The following is a 27,691-nucleotide window of genomic DNA, read 5'->3' on the forward strand; positions in this document are numbered from 1 at the left end:
CAAAACGAAAGAAAGACCTAAGTAGAAAAGCGATAGAAAACGTCGTTTCGACAAAATTGATGAAAGAGGATTGTTTTTAATGGATTCTAATTCCCCGTGTTAGAAGAGAGGGGGTGGCGTAAATAAAATTACTTCTTTAAGTATAAAAGACCCCCCCCATAATACTTAGAGCAATTTTTTTTCTTATATCGACACGATGAACGGCGAAACTCTAGTAATAGAAGGTTTATTTGAAAAACGACCTATAAACGAGGGGGGTAGCCGAGGGGTCGAATGGTCGGGAAAAATTAATCGTACAATAGTCTAGAACGCGTGTTCCAGAATTGATGCCGAATTACCGCCGCTCTACATAGAAAATATAATTGTAGAGGGAGTCTTGAACGCGTAGAGCATCGAGGAAGGAGGACTGGTAATAAGACAACCAATGGGATTACAAGAGGAGTAACGATGGAAAAACAACAAGCCCGAGAATAAAGGGGAGCCGGTGGATGATTTGGGGTCGCGCAGGGCCTCGACGGCGCTCCGTCACGTCGACGCGAAGTCGGACCGAGCGAGACCCCGTTCGAATCTCATTGGTTCAAACAGCAGCCGTTTCTCCGGCCCCTAAGACTCCCACACGAGATTATCCGGAGTTCCTACCCCTAATCAAGGTTCGGCCGCGTTGGGTGACGGGAAAATTTGCCATCCCCTACCCCGAATCGACGTCGGCTGATGTCGGATCTCACAAACCCGGCGTCACTCGTCGGAATCGGGAAAAGCGGGAATTCGGGGAAAGCTAGCTAGCTAGATTCTACTGAGATATCCTCAATTTGGAGAACCCGGACCTCTCTCTCTCTCTCTCTCGTCGTGGTGGCATCTCGCCTTAGCGTAACCCGTAACCCCTTAAATCCCAGGCGTCCACCCCCAGCTGAAATATCCTTACTCGGCGTTGCCCCCACCTGGCGCCAGTCTTCTAAGAATGGGGGACGCCACCCACCTCCTCCCTCCAACGTAGTTACCAAAATGTACCCCTCCCGAATTGGTCCAACTCCCCCGTCATCTCTACGCCGTAAACTGTCACCCATCGAAAGAGACCCCTCTTGGAGATTGCCATTCTCCTAGTCGAGTGTGTCCGCAGCCAGGATTTTAAGGGCTCTCTAGATTCTAAAAAGCCGAGACCCCCAGTATTACGAGCACCCGCGTCGTCCCGCTCTACACTAATCCTTATTGTTCCAAGGGTATTAAAAGACCTATTACAACTCGATCGAACAACAATAAGATCCATCCGCGATCAATTTTATCGACAAGCGCAGGTAAGAACGTGACATTAATCTTGTCAACAAATAATTCCCGAATTAAACCAATACCCACCAATTGATGTAATGTTTTCTACTCGGGTTTTAATTAACGACGTTTTAGTCTTAACAATATTTTAATCGCGGTGGCCTCTCTAACTGTCGAAAGTCGATTTCTCATTTTGCGCCTCTCTGGTTCTCTCTCTTTCTCTCTCTCATATCCCGGCTTCGTTCTCAGGAAGATTGGATAACGGCTTGGCTCTAACTAGTATGACAGCCGATGACGGATGAACTCCTCGCGGGTTCCGCCGTTTCCCCGCAGACTAATAATCATTACGAAGTACCCAGTAATTGGCCGCGTTTCTCGCAAAATAAATTGATCCAAGAGGACAGCGACTGACAAAGATGCGGACCACCAATTAGTCCCAATTGTTGACCTTCGTTTACTGTGAATACGCTAATCTAGAGTCAATATTACGCTTCCGTTTCATCGTAAACTCCTTTGCACCAGTACAAAACAAAACACCATGGCATATGCTCAGTTTGGTTACCCATCGTATCCAACAAGTACTCAAGTAAGTACTATATTATATTGACCAAATGTGAAATTAAGGACTTGTATATTAAAAATAGATAAATAATGTTTTTTAGATGTTGACCGTATCAACCGGTGGTCCTGTTACTGGTGGTGCCAGTTGCACGGTGTCCAGTAGTTGCAGCTCATCCGGTATTTCTTCACCTTCACCCCAATCGCCTCCTTGCGTTGAAGCCACCGTGTCTTCGGGACCCAATTCCGCTTGTAACCGAGCTTCCCCGAGTCCAAGTCCCCCGATATCATCGGCGTCTACAGCGGTCCAGCAAACGACAGCTTACGAATCCAGGTTGATATCCACGGCGGCGTATCACCACCCTTCTATCCATTCCGTAAATCACTCGCATCAAGTTCATCCACGATTGACGGCCGCCGGATTCTACGGGACGCCTGGAGGATCTTCCTTGCACGCTTCCGGTTCCGGCGCGGCCACTATATCCTATGGCACGGACACATCAGTCACTAGTAACGGATACGCTAGTTTGGCTAGTGTTGATTCTTCCGCCTTTTATCCAACACTGGTAGGTACCAACCAATAGATGCGCACCTTTATTTATACTACTTTAATTCACTTATGTTCTGTTGTTTGAATTCAAGAGTACTGGATTTGGAATGAAAGATGATCCGTGGAGGGGAACGTTGTCTTCAAGTGCTCATCCGGCGAATGCTCATCAAACTACAGCTTCGTATTATTACGACCCAACTTTGGCAGCGTATGGGTAAGTCAAATTTTAATTAATAAAGAAGTGTTTGAACTGAGTGCGATTACTATATACGCCTAACCTTTTACTGAATTCGGAATAAAATTTTAAGCGCTGATTAGATACAGTATAAAAATACTAGCTTTTATAACCCAAAAATTTGAGATGATAGTTGCCAAGATTTATAATAAAAGAAATTAATGCGGCCTTTAAAAAATCTGATTAAATGGCTTTCGTTTACCATAGAAATGAGACACCCTTGACATTTTTGGTCATATCGTCAACATAAACGGTATACTGTTAATTATAAGTAGAAACCCACGCAAATTTTGTAACTTTGTAATTGTTATAATAAGCAAACACCCACTGGACTTGTCAGAGTGATCACAGATCTCATAACGCCCATCATTAAATCATCCAGGCGTTTCACTAAAAAATTCAAAGTCAATGTCGCGTTCAAAATAAACAGAAACAATAACGATACTTATTTTAAACCTGATTCTTTTGAGTACAAAGAAAGTCCATAAAATGTGGACGAACTCAAGCTCGAGTTTGTAGAAATTTACTTTACTAAACTGACTTCTAAATCGAAGGTTATTTCAATACGTATATACGCGATTGTACATTGATTGTACTTTGGTGTCTCGCTCGTCATCCGTCAAAAATCGGGCGACAGGACAGTTCCCTATCGGGACACGTTCGACAGTTTTTTGGGCGGTGTTCTTGGTCTCCCCTTGGGTCGGGTATATCCCCGCGCCACTCTCATTCCCCCCGAATTTGGATAACTACTTAATGGTTTGATTTCTCCTCTGCCCCCACAAACCGAGATCGAATACGTTAGAGCCGGTAGCGTACAGGGACCACGCCAAATTGAACTCCCCGATCACGTTCCGGGAGTGAGAGTTGACGAAGAAAACGTTTCAAACAAGGGGGGAGCACGTATTATCCCTGCGATCCACGCTGTTTCCTTTAACAATAGGACTAGTTCGCATATTGCACCTTAATTGGTCACTCAGAATAGAATTGAGTAAACAATTTAAATGGTTTATGATAAGTTTGGTACTTGTTTAAAAAATTATAGTTTCACCTAAAAAAAAATTTAATCTGAGTAATATCAAAAAGATTGGTTCGAATATGATATTAGACGCAGTGCGAACAAAACCAGAAGTAGGCCTATGGTGGTTTTTTTCGGGCGGAGGTGTACACGTTCAAATAAGCGTATAGAAATCTATCAAATATTCATGGAACGAAAAATGTTCAAGAAGATAAGAAAGCGAACGAGGCGTGCTAGACTCTCTGGAAGGGCTGCATTATCTCGGTCCTATCTTCTCCGTACATTAATAAAGTTGTCAGAATTTCTAGCCCCAGCTTCTGTTACGCCGTCTGAATTTCCCCCGCAAAACTCAAACTCGCTTCGTTCGCTCCCGACATTCGATAATAATAAACGAAGCAGATAATACCTTCCAAATTAATTGAGACTCCAAATGATAACGCTCAATACATACATGGAAGATTAATAAAGGAAACGGCAGTTGTATCGGTGCTTCCTGAATTACAGTATCTGCATGCAACTTGACGGGGGAACTTCTATTCCCCTTTACTTGTTGTCTTTGAATACATTTTGGTAAAGACCCTGATAATTAAATTAGCCCAAGAGATCTTATTGAAAATGAATAAACATACACGTGACACAAACTGACAATATTAAATATTCCCTTTCTGTCGGGATTATTAGATTTTAAATGCTTGAATAATAATGATTTAATTGAAAGGGTTGAACTTTCTGTTAATTAACAAACCTTTATTGCTGGCACACTTGCCTAATTGGTTTACCATATTAACTATATTATAAGGTACGGAGGTTTGGATTTTAATGGGGCAAGACGAAAAAATGTCACGAGAGACTCAACAACCACTCTTAAGGCATGGCTTGGCGAACATCGGAAAAACCCATACCCAACTAAAGGAGAAAAAATCATGCTGGCCATTATTACCAAGATGACGCTGACGCAAGTGTCAACTTGGTTCGCCAATGCCAGACGAAGATTAAAAAAAGAGAATAAGATGACGTGGGAACCTCGCAACAAAGTGGAGACGGAAGACCACGGAGATGATGTAAACAGATTAAGAAAGGACGCATGTTCGTCGAGTATCTGATTCATGTGTATTCGTTCCTAGAGTCAAACTGATTCTGGTAGTAGAAGATCCGAAGATGAGGAGCGAAAGACCAAGGAGGTGATTTTACCAACAAAGCAAGAAAGATTGGACAAGGATGACACGAAGTGCGGTGGTGACATCAATATGTCGGCAGAGTTGGTGACAACGAAGAGGAATGACGAATACGATGATCGAAATAGGTTAGCGTGTCTTGGCAGGACACATCCGATGGATTCGAACGACGCGAGTCTGTACAGAGGACGAAGTACAATTATCGGCAACGAGTCTCAAAATGGTAAGAGTTCTCTTTGTTTAAATTGTGTTAAGTACAGGAATACAGAGTTGTTTTTCTTTTCTGTATTTTTCAAACTTGGTAGGATCTCGTTTGTCAACGTTGGGATTGCACAGCGGCTATCCTGGTTCAGTTATAAATGAATTCTCAGGTTCGTGCTTGCAATTACCGTTTTCTCCAGTACCATCGGTACCTTCCGCTTCATCGGGACCATTTCGGCCTCATCATTCGACGTCATTAATGGGTCCGGACACGTTAATCGCGCCGTCAGTATCGCAATACGGAGGTAACCGATACCAAGTATCATCGGAACAAACAAACGTTTTAACGGGCACCTCGGCCTTTACTCCGTCGACCACGTCCTCTTCCGAAGGGGATTCCCAAGATTTACTCTCGTGTAACGCGTTGGACGCTTTCATTAAAGACGCGTCACTGTCATCCACCTCGTCGGGCGAGACAAGTTCTCCAATGGGGAACGTGGACGTTGATAACGCGTATTCCCCAGTTATTACCAAGCCAAAAATATGGTCTTTAGCCGCTACGGCTACCAGTAAGAGTCCTCCACCCCCGACAGCGCCAAACGTGCAAATTCCGTCTTGCGCGGCGAAATACGGAGACTTTCTTCCGAACCAACCGTATCAGAAACATTGCTTGAACAGAGAAACTTTCAACTACCCTAGTTGTAATTCAGACAGTTGGTACGCGTATCCGAGTAGACAACAATCGAACCCCCAGTTTCACCAAGGTCCCCCCGCGGCTAACGGTCATCAGGGTTTCGGACACCGTTCTTGTTACAGCCCATCGCCACCCCAAACGGACACTCCGCCGCAAACGCCGCCGAGTTTAAAAATAGTCGGACATCAGTTGAACAATTACGGTGGTGTAGGGGCTCCGAGTGACCATCATTTGTACGGGAATTATACGCAACATCAAATGGGCGGCGGACCCGTAGGAGGAGGGAAAGCGGCGGTCCTTCACGATGTCAAGAACGTTAGAGGATCGATGATGTGCGAAGTACCGGGGGAGAATTGTAAGTGAATTGGGACTAAACCCTGACATTTCTTCTTTCTATGCAAGCATTCTTTTTAATTAAAATTTAACTAGATCTCAAGAGTAGAATTTGTTCAATGGCAAAACAGGGTGTTTCTGCGCTATTGTTTGCCGTCCGGGTCACTGTTTTAGAGTTAGGGTTAAGTATTTTATGGATGACGACTTAATTAAATTAGAAATCATTGTCTAAATCAGTTTCTTAATTAAATTTAAGGGGCCATCCGTAAAATACTATAACCAATCTCAACTTGAAAACAGTGACCCAGACTCAAAATAACCCAAAGAACATCTCCTTAATTTATGCCAGACTTATCAGACAAACCCAAAACTTTACGAGGTTAAATTATACTCTTTGAGCGGCTTTCAAATCAACAATCGGGTGAAATTTAGCTTTTTTCTCAACCAATATATCGCATCTGCGAGTATATAGTTACAATTTTCGACATTAACAAATTCAGGACAAGATAGCGTACAATTGATAAAACTGTACCTCCTTTTGTCATATTTGAAACATCAATCGTCATCCGGTTAAAAAATATATTATTCGGAATAACCTCGCTGAACCCGTATTCTAGATATAAAGTAACATAAATCTGAATTATATTTTTATCCTTAATCTAGACTTTAAAAACATATAGGATGAAAAAACGTTGATACGATCAAGGGGGGCCATTTATATACATATATATACACTATACGCAATGTCGTAACATAAGGATATATCCACATAAAAATATATTTATTATGTATTGGGCAAAAAAGAACAGATTTTTGAAGTCTTTTGACCCGAGTTACTGAAATTTATTATTAATGGTCGAATTGGTTACGGATGCAAGGTCGGTATTTATTTTCTTAATACGGTGAAGACGTTTAATAATGTTAAAACTAGAAAGATGTCTTCGGTTTTTAATAGTTATTCTAAATCCATACCTCGTCATTTAATTTACTGATTTAGGTTGGTGGTTTAAAACATTAACCTAATGATATTTAGGTATCATTAAAAGTAGATAATAAGTAGTAGAGTAATTTGGCGTAATTGAAGTGAATTAAAGACTTTCGTATAGTGCCTTAATTTTAATTGAGAAACTGATTAAGACGATGATTTCTAATTTAATTAAGGGGTCATTTAACCGGTAACATTTAATTTAGCTATGGAGAAACGAAGCGAGGTGGTATCGATGGAAAATCCGTTGGAACACGGAAGCGGTTCGGAGGTGGTTCGCGGAAACGCCGAGTATCAGAGGCTTTCCCTCTCCGAAGAAGACGAATCTTCGTCTCCGTGCGCTTCGACCAGCGGCCATCGGGCAGACACCGTCCACGGAGTGACCCCTTTGACCGCTTACAGAAACTGTTTCGCCGCCGAATCCGAATTCGAAATACCGTGATACGATTCGAATCGAATGGTTTTCAATTTTTAAGTTATTGATAAAGACAGACAAAGTCAAGATTTTCCGCGACGAGAGTGAATGAAGTAATTAACTGATTAATTAAAATTAAATGAGATGTGTAAATAATTAATTATTAACATTTACCTGACCGAATTTTTCCTAACAAATTTATTATAATGTAATATTATATAGGTCAAAACATAACATTTTTTCCAAGTTTAAAATTTTTTCCAAAAAAAAAAGTTGAAGAAGTTCGTTATTCCAAAATAACACCATAACGACAGTGGTATTTAATTACTCTCGGTTTTATAGTGGAATAAAGGTCTTCTTAAACGTCTTATCCTTTAAAACAAATCTCATCATCTTTGCCTATTAACTCAACAAATCAAAAACGTATTGTACATATCGTATATCCTGCACATTCAATTACCGAATACCGCCGCGAAAAAGAGTTCAAATTAATTTAATAACTTTAATCTTTGGCTCAACAATCCGCTGCTGGGTGGAAGTTACTAAAAAAATCATGGGGGCTTCAAACTTTTTAATTAGTATTAAAAGAACCGTCCAAATTCAAAATAACCGTTTCTTCTTGCTGCAGAATCTCAAACATGGTGGCGATAAACATATTGAATCTAAATTTCTTTAAATTAACTCGGTATTAATTATATATATAGAATTTTTATTTTCGGGTTTTTTTATGTTTCTTTAAATAATTTTATAGGGTGATAGTTAAGTGAGCCAAACTTTCTGGAGGATCCGATATACACTATTTTTTAATTTAAATTGTGTTTGTAAAGTTGTGGTACACACTATTTATTCCATTCTTTAAAACTATAAGGTTCGAAAAATTAATAAAATATATATAATTACCATTGTGTATGGGAATTTATTATGTCCAAGAGTAAAGGTCAAAGGTTGGAATGAACACCTAGTTACCATTTGCGTAAAGTAAGTTTTGGCCAATATTTAACTTATATTAAGTTGTTTGTTTATTTGTTTACGCAGATACGGCCAGCCTAAAGTACAAGTTACATCGTATCAACATATCGACGAAGTGTCTCATGTGTTTATTGTATGAAGTCCATGTAAAAAAGGTTTGTTTATAATCCAATTAGAATGTAATTAATTTAATAAATTATAAGCGTTTAAAAAAACCCGAGTACTACGAGAATTAACTAAGCTAGCGGAACGGCCCTTGCACCGATTCTGTCAACTTATATACGACGATGGGGTGGTTTTTAAGGGTCATTAGTCAAGTTAATCCCCAGCATGCAACGCGGTATGCGATAAAATAACCAAGGACTTTTGACAGACATTTCTCGCGCACACATAAATTTGAAACAAAAACAAAGGGGTTTCCTTACTGCACTTGAAATCTTTACCCGACTTAGTATAAATTAAAATTAATTTCTTATGGTACAATTAATATTATTAAACACGCATAGATCTGAGTTACATACCTTACCTTTTGATAACTTTCAGTACAGGTAATCCAGCGTGTTTAATAATCGTTACTTCATGAAATTCTTAAAAATTGGGTAGTATACAAGTTAATTTTAGAATGTTAAGCATTTATGGCATTTTATACATAGTTCTCGTTCCTTTAACGCCTTTTCATTTTATCATAAGTTTATAAGATATGTTCCATAAGTATAGCACTACACTATATACTTCGTAATGCTAGAGACTTACAACTCGAGCTATAGTTCGAGAACGACGGAAGCGAGAATTGAAGTCCTACACTCGGTGGTTAATTTTTTGCAGGACTTCCATCTAGTTCCTATTTAGTCTGAACATACTAAGCCTTTGACACCACCTCACCAGGCGTCGCTTTACATCGAATCTATGACCTACCTCATTCACTTCATGACAAGCTCCAGTTTCTAAGTTACCAGTGACAAACTTATGGTGAACATACCTCACGAACTTATGATTTTATTTTATGAGCTATTACACGCCGTGATTTTTTCTCTAGCCAGCGAGTTATTTTCATGTTCTTCGTTGATCCATATAAAAGCTATTTAAGTCTAGTTTTCTTCTCCTTAGCGTAGCCGTAACTCTTGAAAACGCATTCCCCCAAAAATCTCTTGAATCTCACTCGTTCGCTCGCTCGCGGTTCGGGGATTGTCGATTCAGCTGGTTACTCGTAAATTTAGTGGAGAGCGAGAGCCAGCGAACTTTTGGCGCTACATACATCACCCGGAACACTTGATCCTGTCGTTCCCAAAATCTTTCCAAACCCCGAAACTTAAACCGAGTTCTCCTCGCATACTTATTATTAAAAAGATTTCTTTTTTTCTTAAAAAAATAATCATGACGCTTATATTACTGACAGAACATTTATTAAAGATAAGAAACTTTTTCAACTGGTTTCAAACATCCTAATCCGTGTTTTTACATCAATCTAGACTCTTTTTCCCAACGAAAATTGCAATGTTTAGTATTATTAGAAGTGTACCAATTTATTCTTTGACCTAGGAGTAACTTAAGCTTTGTAAATACCTTAAAACCGCTAAATACAAGGCATTCTAATGTTTGTTTTAAACCTTATTTACCGTGGAACCCTAATTGATGTAGCCCCAATGGATGGGCGTATCTGTCAGGTGGTACTAGTCGTCCAATAGGGGGTACTCCCAGTGTTTCGAGGGGAAGCCTAACGCGTAGTGTCCATTACGGAATTTTAATTGCTCGTATCCTTTATAATTGTACATAAAACATGGTTCCAATTCATATACTCATTACATTACACGTTCATTCGATTAAAAATGAAAGAAAATAATATAGTTAAGGGCACACCTTAAGGTGTAATTTTATTTATTATGTTTTGGGAGATTGTACGTAGAGAAGAACAATTTGTTAGAAACAGGATACGGAAGACTAAACAGTTCTTGTTTACACACATTAGCTGATGGCCCGCTGACATAACAACTATGAGGGATGTTGAAAGAGGTTTTTACAATGCGAACGCGGCACGCGAGGATCTTAGAAAGAGAAGGATGGTGTTATTTTTGGATGATCTAAGAAGAACGTGCGGAGAAAAGATGAGCGCTTTTTTTTAAAGGCCCGATGACACGCGGTGCTTAAACGGTAATAAGATTTTGAGAGTGTACGTACTTCGCCAAGGGGGAAAGAATTGTCGGGTGACGACCAACAACCCATTCAAAAGGGTATTAAAGTCAACAAAACAGACGCGACAAGAGAAAAATTATGCTTCCCGAGATATAGACACATTTTTTATAACGCCGCATCACTTCCTTTCAAGAAGAAGACCCAACTTCTCTCTCTTCTCTAATGTGGCTTGTTACGCCACGCTGATGGACTAAAATATATCTCGTAAATTTTAACAACTAGAAAGATAACAGTATAAACCGTATCGTCTGTTCTGTCGTCTGCAAAATTGAAGTAATATAAGAACTGACGACGTTTAATAAGAGATGAAAGGTAAACACCCAAGAGGATGACCCTTCATTGTGACATATTAAGGTGCTCTCGAGTATACAGGGTGTTTCTGACATTTTGACCTAAGTGACACTGTTCTCGAGTTATGATTTGAGTGTTTTAGGGATGACCCCTAATTTAAATTAGAAATCATTGTCTTAATCAGTTTCTTAATTAAATTTAAGGGGTCATCCACTCCAATCTTACCTCGAAAACAGTATCCCTTAGGGCAAACAAAATGGTGATAGAAGTTACACTTTCGACTCAAAATCGTGCACCCAAAAGAACATCCCCCTTAATTTATACATGCAGACTTATCATAAACACCCTGTATACGTTATAGTACTATTTCTTTGAACTGAATCCGATTGAAATGAAACTGCATGGGGAATAGAGATCGCGTTCGAGGTGCATTGAGGGGAATTTCGGCTAGACGCATGGATGTTATTGGTTGCGGAATTACACCGTCTTCGTCTTGTACATCGCATACTGCCCTGCCCTACTTTCCATGAAATTACGTATTCAAAGTGCATAATTTGATATCAGAGGCGTCCAGGTCCATGTTGATATAATTCAATTCGAATACTCGACTATAGTTATAAGGACAATCTTAATTCTGTCGAGGCTCAAGGGGAGAGACACTATAGCGTAATCGATGTATACGCCGTCTTTAATGTTAGCTATATCCTTGAAATAGTGATTAGCCCCTCGTACTCTGTAAATCTTCACTAATAAACAAAGCCGACAATATTTAGTTGAATCTACAATATTAACAATACGTTAGTTGACTTGTTTTGCCAGTTTACACCTAGACAGACCAAATAGAGTATAAAGGCGATAATTTCAAATTCACGAAATTTCTTTTAGCAAATTCCTAATTCTCGCGCGGGTTTTAAACCTCTTCAAGAATCTTAAGTTATTAAGCAGTTATAGAATAGGTTAAGCGCAGACTGAAAATAAGTTGGGACAAGTCGCGCAGCATGTGGCCCGCACCCAAAACTTTGAAAGAAACCAGAAAAATTAACACTAAAGGTTGTACGAAACATTTTTCAAAATCAACTATATAGAGAACAAGAAAGCTATATAGTTTTCGCATGCAAAGACTTAAAAAAAGACAGGAATTGGTCTCGTGTTTCCTATGAAAAGTAGTTTAAATTCTACTCGAGACATGATAGAACGAGACTCAGGCGGTTATAGCTTATTCAGAGCACGTCTCAAAACATGGCTACACGTGTCAACATGCTTTCAAACATTTATAAAACTAGTTTCTAACTAAAGTTATTCCACGGTTATTCATTGCCAGTCGGCACCAGAGACCATAAGAGCTATAAATTTACCTATAGAAATATTTATTTTTTTAACAAGAGTTCTAGCTGCTTCCTTCGAATATTTGCAATAATGTCCAATTTCTAAAACTAATTAATAACAGACACAGGTAATCAAGTTTTCGTTCCATCTTTAGCAATATATTGTAAAACCCCAAAGAAATGTAAATAAAATTATATTTGCACGAATGAATTCTCTTTAATTTTATATCGTCGTTGTTTTAAATCTGTATTTATTGGAGGCACCATACCCCACTGTATTTTATCCGAATAAACAAGCAATTATTGAAACAACTGATAAAGATTTCTATAATCAGTGTAAAAATAACTAGATTAGCAGGCTTAGCAGCGTGCAAGAGTTCATAATAACGATGTTTGCATGCACAGTTGCACACAAAATTATTTCTGCTATAAAGAAACCAAAATAAAATAAAGACTGAGGGATTAGTTCAATAACCGAATGTGTAATTACAAATATACTCTAATATATTGACTCTAAAAGTCTGTTATAGTTCGAGTGTTGCTAAGCCCATAATACCGTACTAATTTGGGCCCCAATATACCTATCTTTTTAGACGCTGATCATATGAAGAAATGATAGTTACCATTAATCTAGTTATAATATTAAAAATATAATATGTTCCTTAGAGATACGAGCCTTATATTTACAAATATATGTCATTAACTAATAGTTATTAATGCAAAATTAATGTTATTTTCCCATATGTTTTCGGTTTGGTTACACTTTTCGTTAATAAACACTCAACTTCGAAAAGATGAACTTCTAAATGGTCTGCTCGAAGGTCGATTCAATGCATTAAGTGTGTACTAAGACTTAAACATCGTTTTAAACACTACACAAACAAGTAGATAATTTTTATCCCCTAACTAACTTTTATCTCGATTACACAGATATATTGATATACGCCCCCGTCCGTTAGTATCAAATGGCCCCTCTGCTTTTGTTACCAGGAGTTGTAAGTACATGTCAACTGGAGATGGAGAAGCAATCACAACACTACAGTGAAGCATTTTCCAAAAATCTGGGAAATGTAGGATTACATTAATTCTGCTCCAGATATAATCTGTATCATTACTCCTAGGTGGATATTTTGTCAAATAACTGTCATAGTGTCTCCATGCATGCAGGTGGGACGTGTCAGTTACGCTTCAACTATTACGGGCGTCATACAAAGTTGTTCTTTTTCTGTCTTTGTTACTGCGTCAGTGTAAGATTTCAATTTGATAACGATTTTTACAAGGGAATAACCACTCTGGATTCTGGAATCATCCAGTTTATATATGCACTTACATGCTTTCTGAATCACCAATATTTTTTGCAATTGAACCATTCACCCTAAAACCAATTTTTGCTCATTTATATTAACCTCTATTGCTAACTAACCCCCCCCCCCCCCCAAAAAAAAGGCCAGTATAAAAAACCTAATTTCATTTTGGTAAAAAACACGATCTCGAGTTAGTCATCTGGTACAGTCACTCAACTCAACTCGTTAAGAGGATCTGTTAATAAGAAGCAATTGAAAACGACGTTGTTCATCCTGTGTCTCTATTTCTTAGCCAATAATAAAACAAGCAAACGATCATTTCAAGCTATAGACCTATCTCTTGATAATGACTGTAATGACTATTAAAGAAACTTTATACGGATATCCTATCTTGTGTTTATGCTACAAGCTTTCAGAAGTACACCTTACTGCAAGCACCACTGAAGTGCAGAGTTGGCCTTAATAATACTGGGTACTTTTTACCACCGAGTATCCTGAAACCATGAACATATCAATACAGTGTCCTCATATTACTGAGCCAGTTCGAGAAAGACGCGAGAATGGACTACACGCGGTTTTGCAGTCCATCTTCCTATTTAGTCTGTACTAAGCCTTTGACAGCGTCTCACCAGGCGTAGCTTTACGAGAATCAATGACGTTTCACCTACTTTACTTCATGACAAGCTCTCAATAGCCATGCAGTGACAAACTTATGGAGCATATGTCCTCTATAGGTCTTACCACCCGTGCACTTCCTTGCAAATGACGCGTAACCCTGGCTCGCATTGCGAAGCGGGAATTGAAGGAAAGGAGGGTATGGTATGGGTCCCGTTTAAAAACAAAACGACACGGAGAAAGATCCGATAATTTGGTCCTAACCAAATGATTGTACATTAAATGAGAGGCCATGCACTAGCTCCGTCGTTCACCGCCCACAAAACCGTGTCCCCATTATGCTTAATAGACTTTTGACGCGATCTCGCTGGCTCATTTAAACCCCTCTTGGATACTAAAGTAATATTAGAACAAAGAATTCACCCCCATGCCAACGTTGGATACCAGAGTCGCCAATCGGGAACCAAGAGACCGGAGCATCTACCGTCCAATTTAAACCTATCTAAGGCACGCTCCCTTTATTAGACCAATATAACTCTCTTTCCCTCTGCCTCCCTTTCTCGGTACACTAAATTAAGCTAAAGTCACTGGTACGTGGGTGTAAGTCCTTCTGGTAAAAGGGTGCCCCCATGAAGTTCCAGACCTATAGTAATTCTTATTTGCATGACTTATGACGTACCCTTTTGACCTCTATTGGAATGCTGGCCCAGAATCATCGTTTTCTTTCCTTTATGCACGTTTTTCTTCTTTCATTATAAAGTTATTTAACGTTTTTACCTTACAAACTTTGACCCAAGAACATTACACGCCAAAATACAAGAGCACGTCGCCATGTTTTTGAGGTTGGAAAATTTTCTATGGGATTCAGTTCACGAATATTTAAATATCAGTTATTGATGAAGTGATCAAGAGTAGATTTTTCTATCCACAGAAATTGTTAGTCTTCATCTTACATATTTGTGAAATAAATTTTGCAAGCGCAATGTTTTGAAACGTATACAGTCGAAAATTTTCCCGTTAGGGCCCCCTTAAATTTTATTAAGAAACTGATTAAGACTATGATTTCTAATTTAATTAAGGGGTCATCCCTAAAATACTCAAATCAAAACTCGAAATCAGTGGCCCTTATGGCAAAATGGAGATAAGACGTTACATTTTGGACTCAAAATTGATTTCCCAAAGAACATCCCCCTTAATTTATGCCTGTATAATTAGGTATTTAAAAATGAAAATCTCAAAGTTGGATATAGTTCAGAACAAAAAGAATTACGAATACAGCGACCCAAATTGCAATATATTGTAGATTGAGAAAAACCAATTGATCAATAAATGTCGACATATTTTTTTTACCATAGGTCTAACAAGGGTATTTTTTGTGTCGACTCAGCATGGTGCAATTTAAGGGAAATAAGTCGAAACAAAAAAGAAAATTACTCGCAGAAGGTGTATCTTTTTCATATATAGAACCGTGAGTTTGTTTTTGGCTTAATTCGATTTATAAAAGCATATTATTAGTCAGATTGGCGATTGGCATATGTTCATACTCTAACTTGTAAACACACAGTGAAGTAAGTGATTCTAGCTTAAACCCCTTGAAATCTAATAACGTCGCACTTAACGCCTTATCGACAGGAAAATTTGTGGAATAAAAAAAAATCATAATACGAGTATCGCCTTTTAAGGTTCTCGAGTGATTACTGCACTAATCATTTAATAGATCGCCCATTTTTATCGTTCGAGATATTTATTAATGTACCGGCGAAGTTTACATTTTGTTCCATTAATGCCTTAGATAAAACGTTACCGAACGCAAATTGAGTTTCCATAGCGCGAGGTGCGATTGAGGGTTTACGGCGGAAGACTGGAGGCCTTATACCTTGTCCCTTTGGAGGTGAAATGAATGTAACCAAATGGAAAGTTTCCGCGAACTGTTAAGAATTCTTACTCAAATAGTGACAGGAATTTGGAATCTTCAACTTAAGCCATTTGCTAGGCCTTTCCTTCTGCTTGAACTAAAGGGGAGGGGATGTAGAAACCGTCATCTCTGACGTCACACCTAGTGTATTTGAACTTAGGGGCCAAAATCATTGTGAAAGTCGCGACAATTTGACGCGATGTATATTGATTATTGCACCTCCAAGGAGAACAAATCCTCCTTGTCCAAAACCTTTTTAACCCTGTAATAATCTCTTGACACTAAAGCGTGCTCCGGACTTGAAAAATACACATAGGACTATCATAATGTTCTCCTTTTTAGCCCTTTTAACGGAAAACCCCACTATATGCAGCGCAGGCTTTCTCCTGGCAAGGCGTTCTCCTCCAATCTCTCAGTCTGCGGAACTCTTTAATCAAGGAACAAGGATTTGCACTCTTAACCACTCTCAGGGCTGTCGACTATAGCGATACTTCCCCTTTCTCGAAAATATATTAGCAACTCTTTGTATCCCCGGTGTTAGATACATTTTATTGTTAGGAAGAACGCCGGGGCAGAATGCGGGTAAACCGCGAATGTGTTGAAGCGGTTTGCTCAACGCGACCGTGGGTCACTACTCTTGCCCGCCACTGTGTCATCCCTGTGACAAAAATTTAATGGCTTTTCTAATGTTATGCAAAATACTTTTATGTTGCTTAACTACAGCGCTAAATATTTTTATAAGTTGAAATTTTGATAATATAAATAACAATAATTAATGAAATATTCTTAAATTGATTGATTTTGCTCTAATAGGTGAATTTATAGAGAGTACGTCACACAACCCTAAGTCTGATCTGGCCACCAATATGGCCCTGAATCTTAAATCGCCAAGTTTAGCTCCTTGCCCAAACGAAAAACTCAATAAAATGCTATTCCCAAATTTCTCAAATTTTACCAAATTGGTGAATTTTCGTTGTCCACTTTTGATATTATTTCCTCAAGAAACTCAATAGTTTTCCATTTAAAAAATGTACATAGATTGTAGTATAGATGCCGGTTTGGTCTACCATTACCACCTTTTACATTCGCACCCCCCTCTACACGTGACAAGTTACAGAGTAACATTATCCAAAAATTAGGCCGTACCACCCTTACCGTAACGTTATCCAACATACACGGGGGCCCACACTATTTAAGGGCCAAGACTAGGGCACTCCGAGAGGCCCAAGAGTAAGGGACGTTAGGCATTCCCTAAAGGAAAATGGTCCCATGACACTACGATAAAAGCCTCTCGCACCAAGCAATACTATAACTATCAGTACGAGGTAATTTTACGCGCCTCTATAGATAGATGACTTGGAGAAAAATCTCCGAGGAACACAGAATTTTTAAGTTCCACCAAAAACGTATCCATCGAGATCCCATCCGAAAGGTCACAGTTCAAATTCAACCCCCCTGGTTTTGCGTCAGCCATATTGGCAGTGAGTACTAAAGGGCTTCAAACAGAAGTTTGTTTTTTGAAGTAGACGTTTGATAAAGCTAAAGGTAAACCATTTCCAAGTTGCGATGTCGAAATCAAGTTTTTGAAGGGCCGTCGAGAGAGGGCCCCGGGCCGCATAGGGCTCATAAACTCTCTCAAAGGGCCCTAAGCTTTTTATATTTACTTCTAATGATGACTCTAAGACATGGCGATTTGGGGTAGAGGTTACCACACCACTAGAAATGGATTTCTGTTTAAGTTTATCAGTCTGGTCTACTAGGTTTGACTCGCGCGTGAGTTTTGATACAGTTTATAACGAGAAGGGAAATCCGTGGAGAGAGGTCATAGGGAAATATATATATTTCTCGACTCCAGGGACGTATCACGAAAGATGGTCTTCCCGAAATGGAAAGGGTCATTTAGGAGCATCGGGGAGAGAACCGGGAAAAGCGGCGGGCGACACAGAGCCTGGCGACATTCGACTTTTTTAGCCTGGCGCGCGGATATCCAAATGGGTGCTAGTGAATCTCCCGCTATTTTTTCCCTGAAGAATTCATCCTAGCCTCCGTATACCGTTTAGCTATTGGGACACGATGGAGACTATAGAAGGAAAAGGGGAGCAAGAGCGGCCGGGGATACGTCTCTGGTGTTCTGGACTGTCGCCTCTTGACTTTATCTGCCCTCGAGATCGGAACCAGTGAGGATGGGAAACATGTTAAAAGAAGGACCCATCTTATGGGGCCTATGTCGAACCTTGGCCGGGAGAGCTAGGCTGCAGCCCGGGGGGGGGGAGGGAGGGAAGAGAGAACGGAAATCGGCCATCGATCAGAGTGAACATCGACTTGGTCCACTCTAGGGACTAATAAGGCCATCCAAGGCCCGTTCGCACATATACTTCTACACCCACGCCTATCCTAAATTAAATCGATACCGTTGTGAAATGGTTAAGTCCATTTCCTCGAACTGCGCGTAATTATGATATTATTATCTGGCAGACAGACTTTTGTCATTTGATTAAATTGGAAAATTTTAATTAAGTAAAGGGAACCATTTAATTAGAGGTAATTCCATTGAATTAAGAGTTCGGCCTCAATATTCATGCTTAGATAATAGAGTCGTTCACATATTCCATTACAATAGCAGTGCAGCTATTTACTTGGAAATTTACACTAAATGCGATCAAAACTTTAGGTAAACTTCTTCTTGAAGTCCTTCCCAAAATATATTTTATTCTAGCTCCGAAGACGTTATCTCGAAAATTTCTTCGTGCACTTGTATCGCGGAAGTTCCTACATTTGGAAGCTCCCCATCTTCTCCCATCCTATCGTCCCAAATGTTTTCTTCTCCGGTTCGAAGCTGGCTGCTTTCCTTTACACTTGTCTCATCTTTCGATTCTTTATAAAGAGCAAAAAGGGAGAGTTTCTTACTAGGATCCCGCGCCTAAGTCCGCGTGGTCTTTGTCTCCCAGTTTCGCGTAACACCCACACCCCTCGCCAGGGTCCCTGGCCACATCCGTCCTCATTTCGCTTCGGGTCTTCGGCGACGACCCTCCGATTAAGACTCGGAAAAGAACAAAAAAAAAAAGACGCGATGATGGTACACCGTTTATCAAAGCACGTGGCAACGCTCAAATTCTCGACCGAGACCTTTGCATTATCGCGGGAAGCAGCGCGTGCCCCTGGTCCCTTTCCCCTCGTGGTCCCCCTTGGCCTAAACACGGAGTGGCACGCGTAAGGACGCGACCAAATAGGCCATAAGCGAAGGAACGTCTGCTGGGACACACTCCCGGGTACCCTTCTCCCCTTACCTCTATCTACTTTTGTCCGTAGCGATAATGGAAAGCCAACGGTATACTTGATCAAATGGGACGTACACCAGGCTCCACTGTCGTACGTTCGGACTCAAAAACCATGGAAGCCAAATTACCGGGGCCAAAACGAGGATTGTAAGTACGGTACGAAGGTTGGGGAGACGGGATGAAACCTCCCAACCTCTTTGTCGCGCCATTTGCAGTCAATTAATGAAGAATTATGAGCGAGAATGGCCCCGCTAACCACCTTTCAACCGTTCCCCGCCATTTTTAGTCACTACCTAAAAGGGCACAGCGCGAGGGAAAGAGAGAAAGACGTAGAAATGACAAAGACGCGTTTAGGGCTCTGGCAAGCCGATATCCCCCGTCCCTAGAGAAAGTTGATCATACATTTTCTTGGCCCCCTTGCCACGCCGCTGACCATTAAGCCCTCTCAATGGCCCCGAACAATTTGTTTTCTAGTTATGGCAGGCAGCGCCACGAGGAATCAAAACAAGAGATAAATACAGAGGGTTGAATCGTGCAACGATTTGTTCTTAATGGAAAGAAAACGTTACTCAGCTAGAGTTCCTCGAGACACGGCTAATGCTAAAAAAGGAATAAGATTCAAACACCAGTGTTTTAAGGATCAATAATCCACAACTAAAATACTGCCAATTTGAAAATTCATATTGCAAATCCTATTAATATACGTTGACTTATTTTGAAGTAGGTAAATAATAATTAAACACGTTGAAAGCTTATTGAGTTAATAAGAGAGACACAAACTTTCCATCAAAACTCTTTCGTTGCAAGATTATCTTGAAGGTGGGTTGTGGCACCAGGGGACACACTCTCTCTTGGTCTCTCTTAGCCGGATTATATTAAAAACCCGCATCCCCGACCACCTACAAGGCGATCACTCTTTCCTTTGGCATCTCCGTTCCCTCTCTCGAGCATCAACATACACCCATAACAGGAAAAACGGAATTAAATAAACTTCTTGGGTCAAAATCGATCAGACGGGATCGGCTTACCTTATTTCAAACTTCATCCTCTGCGTGTGTCTACAATCTTAACCGATCTTTAATCAAAAAGGAAAACTAACTTCATTCTTTTATTCATTTTGTTTTGAAACCAGATATTCTCAGACTTAGTATATAAATCAATAATTTTTCCAGATTTTTCATCTCCATACTGTGAGATATTACTGGCAAATCTTTCGAAAATCATTACTTATAATTTAATAATTACTAATCTTTAATACTATGCTGAAAGACATCGCGGCGGAAGCACCTTTACAGACTTCTGGTCTATTATTACCTTTTCTGAAATTAATATGTTTGCAGATAATTTTCTACGAGATATTTCAACAATTTTTCGCCCAAGCGAACTAGGCCTAAAATTTACCTATGAAGTGATCCATTTAATAATTTAAAACATTGTCCCTTTTTAAATCTAACTCTACTTTCCCGGTAACCTCTTACCCGAGATACCCACGCTCAGAATCTCGTTTGATGATAACTTCATTTGGGCATTAAGACAGATACATAACAGCGCATACACACCCGAATTCATTCAAGAGGTTGAATTTCAATGGCACGCATGCACGATACGGGCCCACACTTTGTCAAATATCCTGATGGATTGGCATCAACTGGCAACGAAAGATGGGTATACATACATACTTGAAATAATACTTCCTTCAAATACCCATCACTCACGCGCGGATACATGCTATACCCGTTTCTTTTAAAGTTATATCATATACGCTTTTGGAATATTAAGAAGGATTAAACCCTTGCGTCGATGATCGAAAAGCGCGTAACAGGAAATACACTCTTTATAATATTATTATCTCGTCTTAGAAATTTCTTCGGACTTCGTAGGGGGTCGCTTACATTTTAAAATTTATTCCTGTATTAACTTTGACAATATTGTTTATTTCTACGTGTGGGCGAAATTTTCCCTCTGTTATTGTATACACTTACTCAAACACAAAAGTATATACGTATACCAAACGCAAATAGTATAGTAATAGACTGTGAGGAGAGAGCTGCAGCTAGGCCGTCTGGGAAACACGGACAAACTAAATTACATTTGCACTAAGATCATCAACAAGAATTTTTTCCCCAACGCCTCAAAAGTCAAATTCGCTATTTTCTTCGTAGACAAATTAAAAAGATAGCGTAATCTTGAAGCAGAGCGCTGATTGGTCGACCAAAGACGATAGAAAGCGAGACTACGTCGCAAATATCATACTGGGCACTACGCGAAGCTTTCATCCGCACGAAGTATTTCTGTTAGGTCTGCCATAACCTTTGAGCGATTTTGAGTCGAAAATGTTCTATGAGTGTTTTAGCGACTCAAAATCACCCAAAGAACATCCTATTAATTTATACTAGACTTATATCAGCAACACTCTATATACGCAACAGGTAAAATATTGAACTAAAACCATATATTTTATAAGCTTTAAGTTACTTTGTATGTACAAGTAGGCCTTGGAATACTCCGCATTAGTACACACGCAGTATATTACTGTTACATTTCCAAAGCTATTGGATTACGAAGGAGGTTTAGGACTATATAGTATATAAAACCGAAATGAGTGAATCCATAAATGTGTGTATCCGATCGGATGATATTAGGGAGGTTTGCTATGTAGCATTGATGACAAGCGATCCATCAAAAGACAAGAAGGAATCGGTGTTCAATGACGAAGTCCCTGCAAAATGGGGAGGATGGGCGGGGGGTCAAATCTTCCGCAACGGGGTCAAGAAGTACGCGAGACCCTATATGACAAGAGCTTATTTCCGTTAGCGATATTAGTGGGAACTTCAAGGTATTCTCATTTAATCTAATCACTTTAATATACGGGATATAGACGATATTTATGAATGAAAACCCCCGATTTCGAGTGTCGGAACAGAAATCCGATTTAAAGACGCTCTTCAAATGATTAAAAATGTGAGAAGATAAATCACTCGAGAGAAAAATATGATACAAACGTATTTAGACTAAAATATCTCATTGATAAATTATTTTTTTTCTCTCTCTCTATAAGAAGTAAATGAAGAAGCGAGTCGGTGAGGGTGTTGAGCAGAGTCATAATTTTCAAGATTCGCACGAAACAGGAGTTAATCTTCATCAAAAGAGATATAGTTCTCTGTAAGTTGACACTTGAAAAATTCTAACGAAGGGGGGGGGGCAACGTAAAGGGGCTGGAATTGTACCGTTTAAATTAGTGCGTATGTTTTGTTAGATATTTAGTTTAAAAAATTTAAGTTAACGATTCGCATTAGGACAATAATTGTTCGTGAGAATTAACAAGTCGGCATTTCTCGCACAGTCTTAAGAAAAAAATAGTCGTAGTATCTGTTCTTAACGATCGACTTTCAACTCCCATTCTAACTACAACCGTTTCTCTGAACAAAAAACCAATATATCCTTTTTAGATCTAACCAGGCATCGTTGTTTGGCTTTGATTGTATACGATATAGCAAATAGGGTTTTGAGTTTGACCAACAAAGAACCTTGGTACTATAATCAGCAAGTTCCATCTTAAAGATAAAAACGCTGGGGTAAAAAGAAAGATGAAAAGATGTAGAGATGAGATTTGAGTAGCGAGGGGATATTACATTGGTTCTTGGGTGAAAATGCCATGAAGGCTAACAAGGGGAAGAAGATGGCCGTCCGAAAGGCGCCTATTAAGAAGAGTTTTTTTCTTTTCAGCTATGTATATCCGGCACCTCGCGTCTCGAAAGATTAGCGACCCAAGATGACAGCTTTTTAAAGGGAAAGTTAAAGACGATTCTGATTTTTTCAACGTATTACCCCATAACCTTAATTGAACCGACATTAAGACGTATTTTACGACAGTATCCCTTTGATTCCGCGATGTCCCCTTCATGCTTTTCATTCGTTTTCGAAATGTAAACACGAATCATAAAGCTAGTCGGCAAAGCGTGAGATATTTTATCCTCGGATATTTTATGATATGTCAATCTTAAGGAAAGTTTTATTGGCATCCGAAAAGGAGCATCTGTTTGTACTTTTGAAGAAATGGGTCCAACAAAACAGTATAGACGAAAAGACGACTCGTGGTGCCCCTGCATAGTCAACATTGTGAACTGTTATCTTCCCTTAATGAAGATTAATTCAAGGTTAGATAAATAAAAACTGGGTTTTCAGTTTGCAACAGGGTGTTGAACAATTAAATACTGACCCATTTTCAAAATTACAGTGATATGTGGATTAAACTTTAACGTACCCGCGAATGGAACCGTTTTTGTGTCATGAACAATTTCAATGCAAGTTCCCTATTTACTAAAATGGTGCACGGTCATAACTTCAAACGGGTGACCCATCGATTGCACGTGCAATGCCAATCATTTAATAAAATTGTTTCTAATATGACTGTTAAATATCTCTTGACATATTACATTCAAAAGTATAGTGTGATATTTCAAGTTGACGAAAAGGGTTCAAGGACACGTCTCAATTTTTCTCAATAACACTTTAGTGTACCATTGCCCGTGAAATTGAATGAGTTGCGAGAGATACGCTATTCGTATGGTTAAAGATGTGGGTTCCTCGATACCATTCTTCAGGCAGGCAGGGAGGCAGGGATTTCTTAAGAATGAAGGTTTTTACATTCCACCACGAGAGAGAGGGGGCCCACGGAAGAGCGCCCAGAAGGAAGCTATAGGGTCGGATATGTTTTAGGCTCTCGGGTTGCAGCGCGTGGCGCCGTGAATCCGCGGCGTTTCCACCAACATCCACTTCCACGACCAAGAACAGACTGACTCTGACTGAGGGTCCGAGTCTTAAGTACTGGCAGGTCCTAAGCCTTGGCCCTAAGCAATATCTCTTAGTACAAGCCGTGCAACGAGAGAAATCGCGAGACGAAGACGTTGAGTAAGTTCAAAAGTCAAATATCTCACGAGCCATTTTGCACGTGGGATGCCACGGATTCCGATGAAATGCCAAGAAAAAAAAACTTGACATCTAAGTGTGGGGGCCAGCGAGTGATGGCGGGTTCAAAAGGTCAACGAATAGGCCTACCGGGTTTATACCAGTAATAGACCTTGTACAAACAAGGGAATCACTTACACGAACAATATCTCGCGTGACAAAATTTTCACTTTGCGTAAGACCTTTCATTTCATTTCAAACTATGTATTTAACGTTCATTGAATTCTATCAAAAACGTTACCTACGTCATAGTTCTCTTAAAGAACCATGTTCCAATTGTTATATTCATTATTTTACACGCTCTTTCTATTAAAATCTAAAAATCTAGCACAGAGTATTATTTAATAAATTCATACAACTGGTTGTTCAAATATCCATTAGTTTAGTTTAGTTATGAAACTATAACTAGCGTAGCACATTCCTAAAAATAAATCACTAACTAACCCCCACTGTTGCGATATCCTAGGGTTTTTTGAGTCTGCAGGAATAACCTAGCTCAGCCCTCTTGTCCAGTGTATGAAGGACCTCCCGCGGACCAGGACACGGTCATTTATCATTGTCCTTCCACTTAGCGATATTAAAATATATCCAAATGGATCGAGCCCGGCTTTAGACCCGCGAGTCAAGCGCGTGCATGCACTCTTTCATGACAAGAATTTTGGACTCTTGACCTCCCGGGTTGCGTTCCTGTTTCACACACCAGGGGTACCACAACAGAAAATAGACGAGTACTAGTTCTTAGGTAAGTTTATAGTTATAGCTAGAGTGCTTCCTTTGTTTATAAAGAAAGGTTGTTCTAATACAACATACAATTTGAACGTAGAAAGGCATAGGATTTTAAACTTATTCAAATTCTGTTCTGATTGCGCGATGATTCAACTTTATCTTTGGTTGGCATCAATCGGTCTGATCTACTTTTTTGTGCTTTGAGTAATGATACCCAGTTCCCACCCCCTACCTAAAGAATATTACAAGCTCCAAATAAATGTCTTTCGATTTATCAAATCGTGGTATGTGTTACGCCAGATATACATTGTTTGTTTAACAACAACCTCAACTAAATATATATATATTAGGAAATAATTAGGGATAAAAATTGTGGTTGAAGAACTTCTACAAGGTGAAATAAATAAATACCCATATGGCAAATCCATACATTGCTTAATAAATTTATCAAGGTTTTAGCAATCAATAACTGATGTTGCAAAACCGTAAAATATTGCGATTAAAAATGAAATACAAATTCAAAATCATTACCTCTTGTTGGCAAACACTGACAGAAGAATTAAAATATATATTTATGTCTAAATTCATTTAAAATTATCACCCATAAACATGTATGATTTAATTTTTCATTAAAATATAGAGGGTGTTACCGATTCGTCCGGGCCACTGTTTTCGAGTTATGAATCGAGTGTTTTAGGTATGACCCCTTAATTAAATAAAATTAGAAATCATTGTTACAACACCTGCAGTATTCTTGATCCGTGAAGAATCCACGATGAGAGAGAGAAAGAGGAGGATAATCTACTTTTCAAAATCTACTTTCCTTAATTATATACATAGAATTATAAGGGCGATTTGAAATTCAAAATTTCGCTAACACGTATGCCAGGGATATTAACGTGTCCCACGCGATCTCGAATATTAAAATAAAGCTCGTTGCTTCAGGGGGGTTATTAGCTTAATAAGTGTGCGGACAATTTTCTAAAACTATACCTAATTAGGCCCTCGATTTAATTCGCTAAAAGGATATACTTATAGTATGAATGGACATAAGCTCTTAAAGGGATACTTATAGTACCAACAAATGATATTTTTAACCAGATACACATGCATTATTTTCTGATAAGTCTGATATAAATAAAAGGGTGAATGTGTTTATGTCTATGCCTTAGAACCCATAGCTTTCGTAATGACTCCATAACCTTTAACCTTTAGAAATTAACATCAGTGTGTTGTACCACGTGTTTCAAAAATTCTCACGCGTGGCATGAAATGTTTTCCTGCATCATAATGGAACTAAATTCAAATCGAACCATGTAGGTGTAATAAAAAAGCTTTGAACAAAGTAGTAACGTTTTAGTATCCTTTTGAAGTTGGCTTAATATTAAAATATTTCCCAGCATCCACCACTACCTTAAATCCTAACAAGTTTTAAGTATAGCCAAGCGTTCGCACCATTCCCGGATCCGGGGGCCCATACATATCCTATATAGGCGTCGGGGTTCCGCAGGGGTCGAGAAAATTTTCAAAATGCCAATACGTTTGGGAGGTATTAAGACAAGGGGAAAATATTTTCGTAGCAGAAACTAATTACTGCAGGGGGGAGGGTACAGTAGTGTCCCAGTGACATACGCGTCGGAATTTAATTACCGAAGCACGTAACCCTTCCAAATTCGTCGAGGGCACAAAATTATAAATATTTCTAGAGGAAGGGTACATACACGCAATGTTTGGCTTATAGATTTCATCAGAGAACTTGTATGTGAAAAGGGATTAGAGGTTAGGCTGTAGTTGGTCATACCAAGAAGCGATATCTTGTTTATTAGGGAGAAGGTATAAGATGCCTAAGTATTGGCGCACGCCATAGTCCCAGTCCCCCTTTCAAAATATAAGGGGGGGGGGGACGTAAAAGGAGGCCACCGGGATATTTAGTTACACTCTCCTCAGTCGGAAAATATGACTGTAATTTTCGTCATTCGCGTCGCGCTGACGTGAGTTTTCAAGAACCAATGAGATGCTGGTTGTTGTAATTTAGAGGCGGGGATTAACTCTGGACAGGCTACGTTTAGACTGGAGATAATATGGAAATGTGGGGCGAATTTATACCTTCTCCTAATAAACTAGGTATCACTTCTTGGTCATACGTATAGTAGTTTCGAAGTGGTTTCTCGTCCCTGTATATATATAATATCGCTGATTTCACCTGCTGGACACTGTCACAAAACTCTTATTGTTAGAAAATGATAAAAGTGGGTTGGATTAATACGAGATGGAAGGATGGGGTGGGGCGGGGGTGTAATACCCCACAAGGCAGTCGCGCCAATATTGAAGGTGACATCTGGCTGGGAACTAGAAGGGAGAAATTTGCCCCCAATTTTTGACATATCCCTGCAGGCCTGACTTTTCTATAACCGAAACCTACCCTGGTAGTCACACTGCCTTGTGACAATACGCGTATAACCAGGGATTTATAACCCTACTTAGAATGCTCAAGAACCAATATGCCCGGCTCTATGGTGCATTTTGTGTATATCTTAAGTGATTAAAATATATATTTATAATTAATAAAAACTGTTTTGGATAGAACCAATACTTAAAAAGCATCGAAATAAATTAGGTTAATTTAAATTTGTTTAATTAAAATTTAATAAACATGGGCTTAGTTTATAATTAAAATAAATAACTG

General features: G+C 39.3%; 1 protein-coding gene and 1 long non-coding RNA gene across 3 annotated transcripts; both read left to right on the plus strand.

Annotated features, from left to right (window-relative positions):
* Positions 1-473: 473 nt before the first annotated feature.
* Positions 474-8,326, plus strand: LOC149650741 (uncharacterized). 2 transcript variants are annotated; one of them, XM_089847369.1, is made up of 8 exons: positions 474-1,292; positions 1,513-1,849; positions 1,926-2,387; positions 2,464-2,585; positions 4,421-4,682; positions 4,746-5,019; positions 5,102-6,046; positions 7,216-8,326. In XM_089847369.1, the coding sequence occupies exons 2-8, from the start codon at positions 1,802-1,804 to the stop codon at positions 7,449-7,451; spliced, it is 2,349 nt and encodes a 782-aa protein (XP_089703495.1). In that variant the 5' UTR covers positions 474-1,292; positions 1,513-1,801; the 3' UTR covers positions 7,452-8,326. The 2 variants fall into 2 exon arrangements, with proteins under 2 accessions (XP_089703495.1, XP_089703496.1); XM_089847370.1 differs by having other exon boundaries at positions 1,517-1,849.
* Positions 8,327-21,162: 12,836 nt separating this feature from the next.
* On the plus strand, positions 21,163-24,606 carry LOC149650742 (uncharacterized). The gene is made up of 5 exons (XR_016370947.1): positions 21,163-22,272; positions 22,370-22,473; positions 23,038-23,237; positions 23,317-23,468; positions 23,549-24,606. It is a non-coding gene; the product is annotated as an uncharacterized LOC149650742 (long non-coding RNA).
* Positions 24,607-27,691: the final 3,085 nt, after the last annotated feature.

The sequence above is a fragment of the Phalangium opilio genome, unplaced genomic scaffold, assembly GCF_054372755.1.
Source record: "Phalangium opilio isolate 3A_F unplaced genomic scaffold, DU_Popi_V2 ptg000082l_1, whole genome shotgun sequence".
Taxonomy (NCBI): Eukaryota; Metazoa; Arthropoda; class Arachnida; order Opiliones; family Phalangiidae; genus Phalangium; species Phalangium opilio.

Coding starts and splice junctions, on each gene's coding strand:
- LOC149650741 (XM_089847369.1), top strand. CDS start 1,802: ATGGCATATGCTCAGTTTGGTTACCCATCGTATCCAACAAGTACTCAA. Junction 1,850..1,925: donor CGTATCCAACAAGTACTCAA/GTAAGTACTATA, acceptor AATGTTTTTTAG/ATGTTGACCGTATCAACCGG. Junction 2,388..2,463: donor CCGCCTTTTATCCAACACTG/GTAGGTACCAAC, acceptor TTTGAATTCAAG/AGTACTGGATTTGGAATGAA.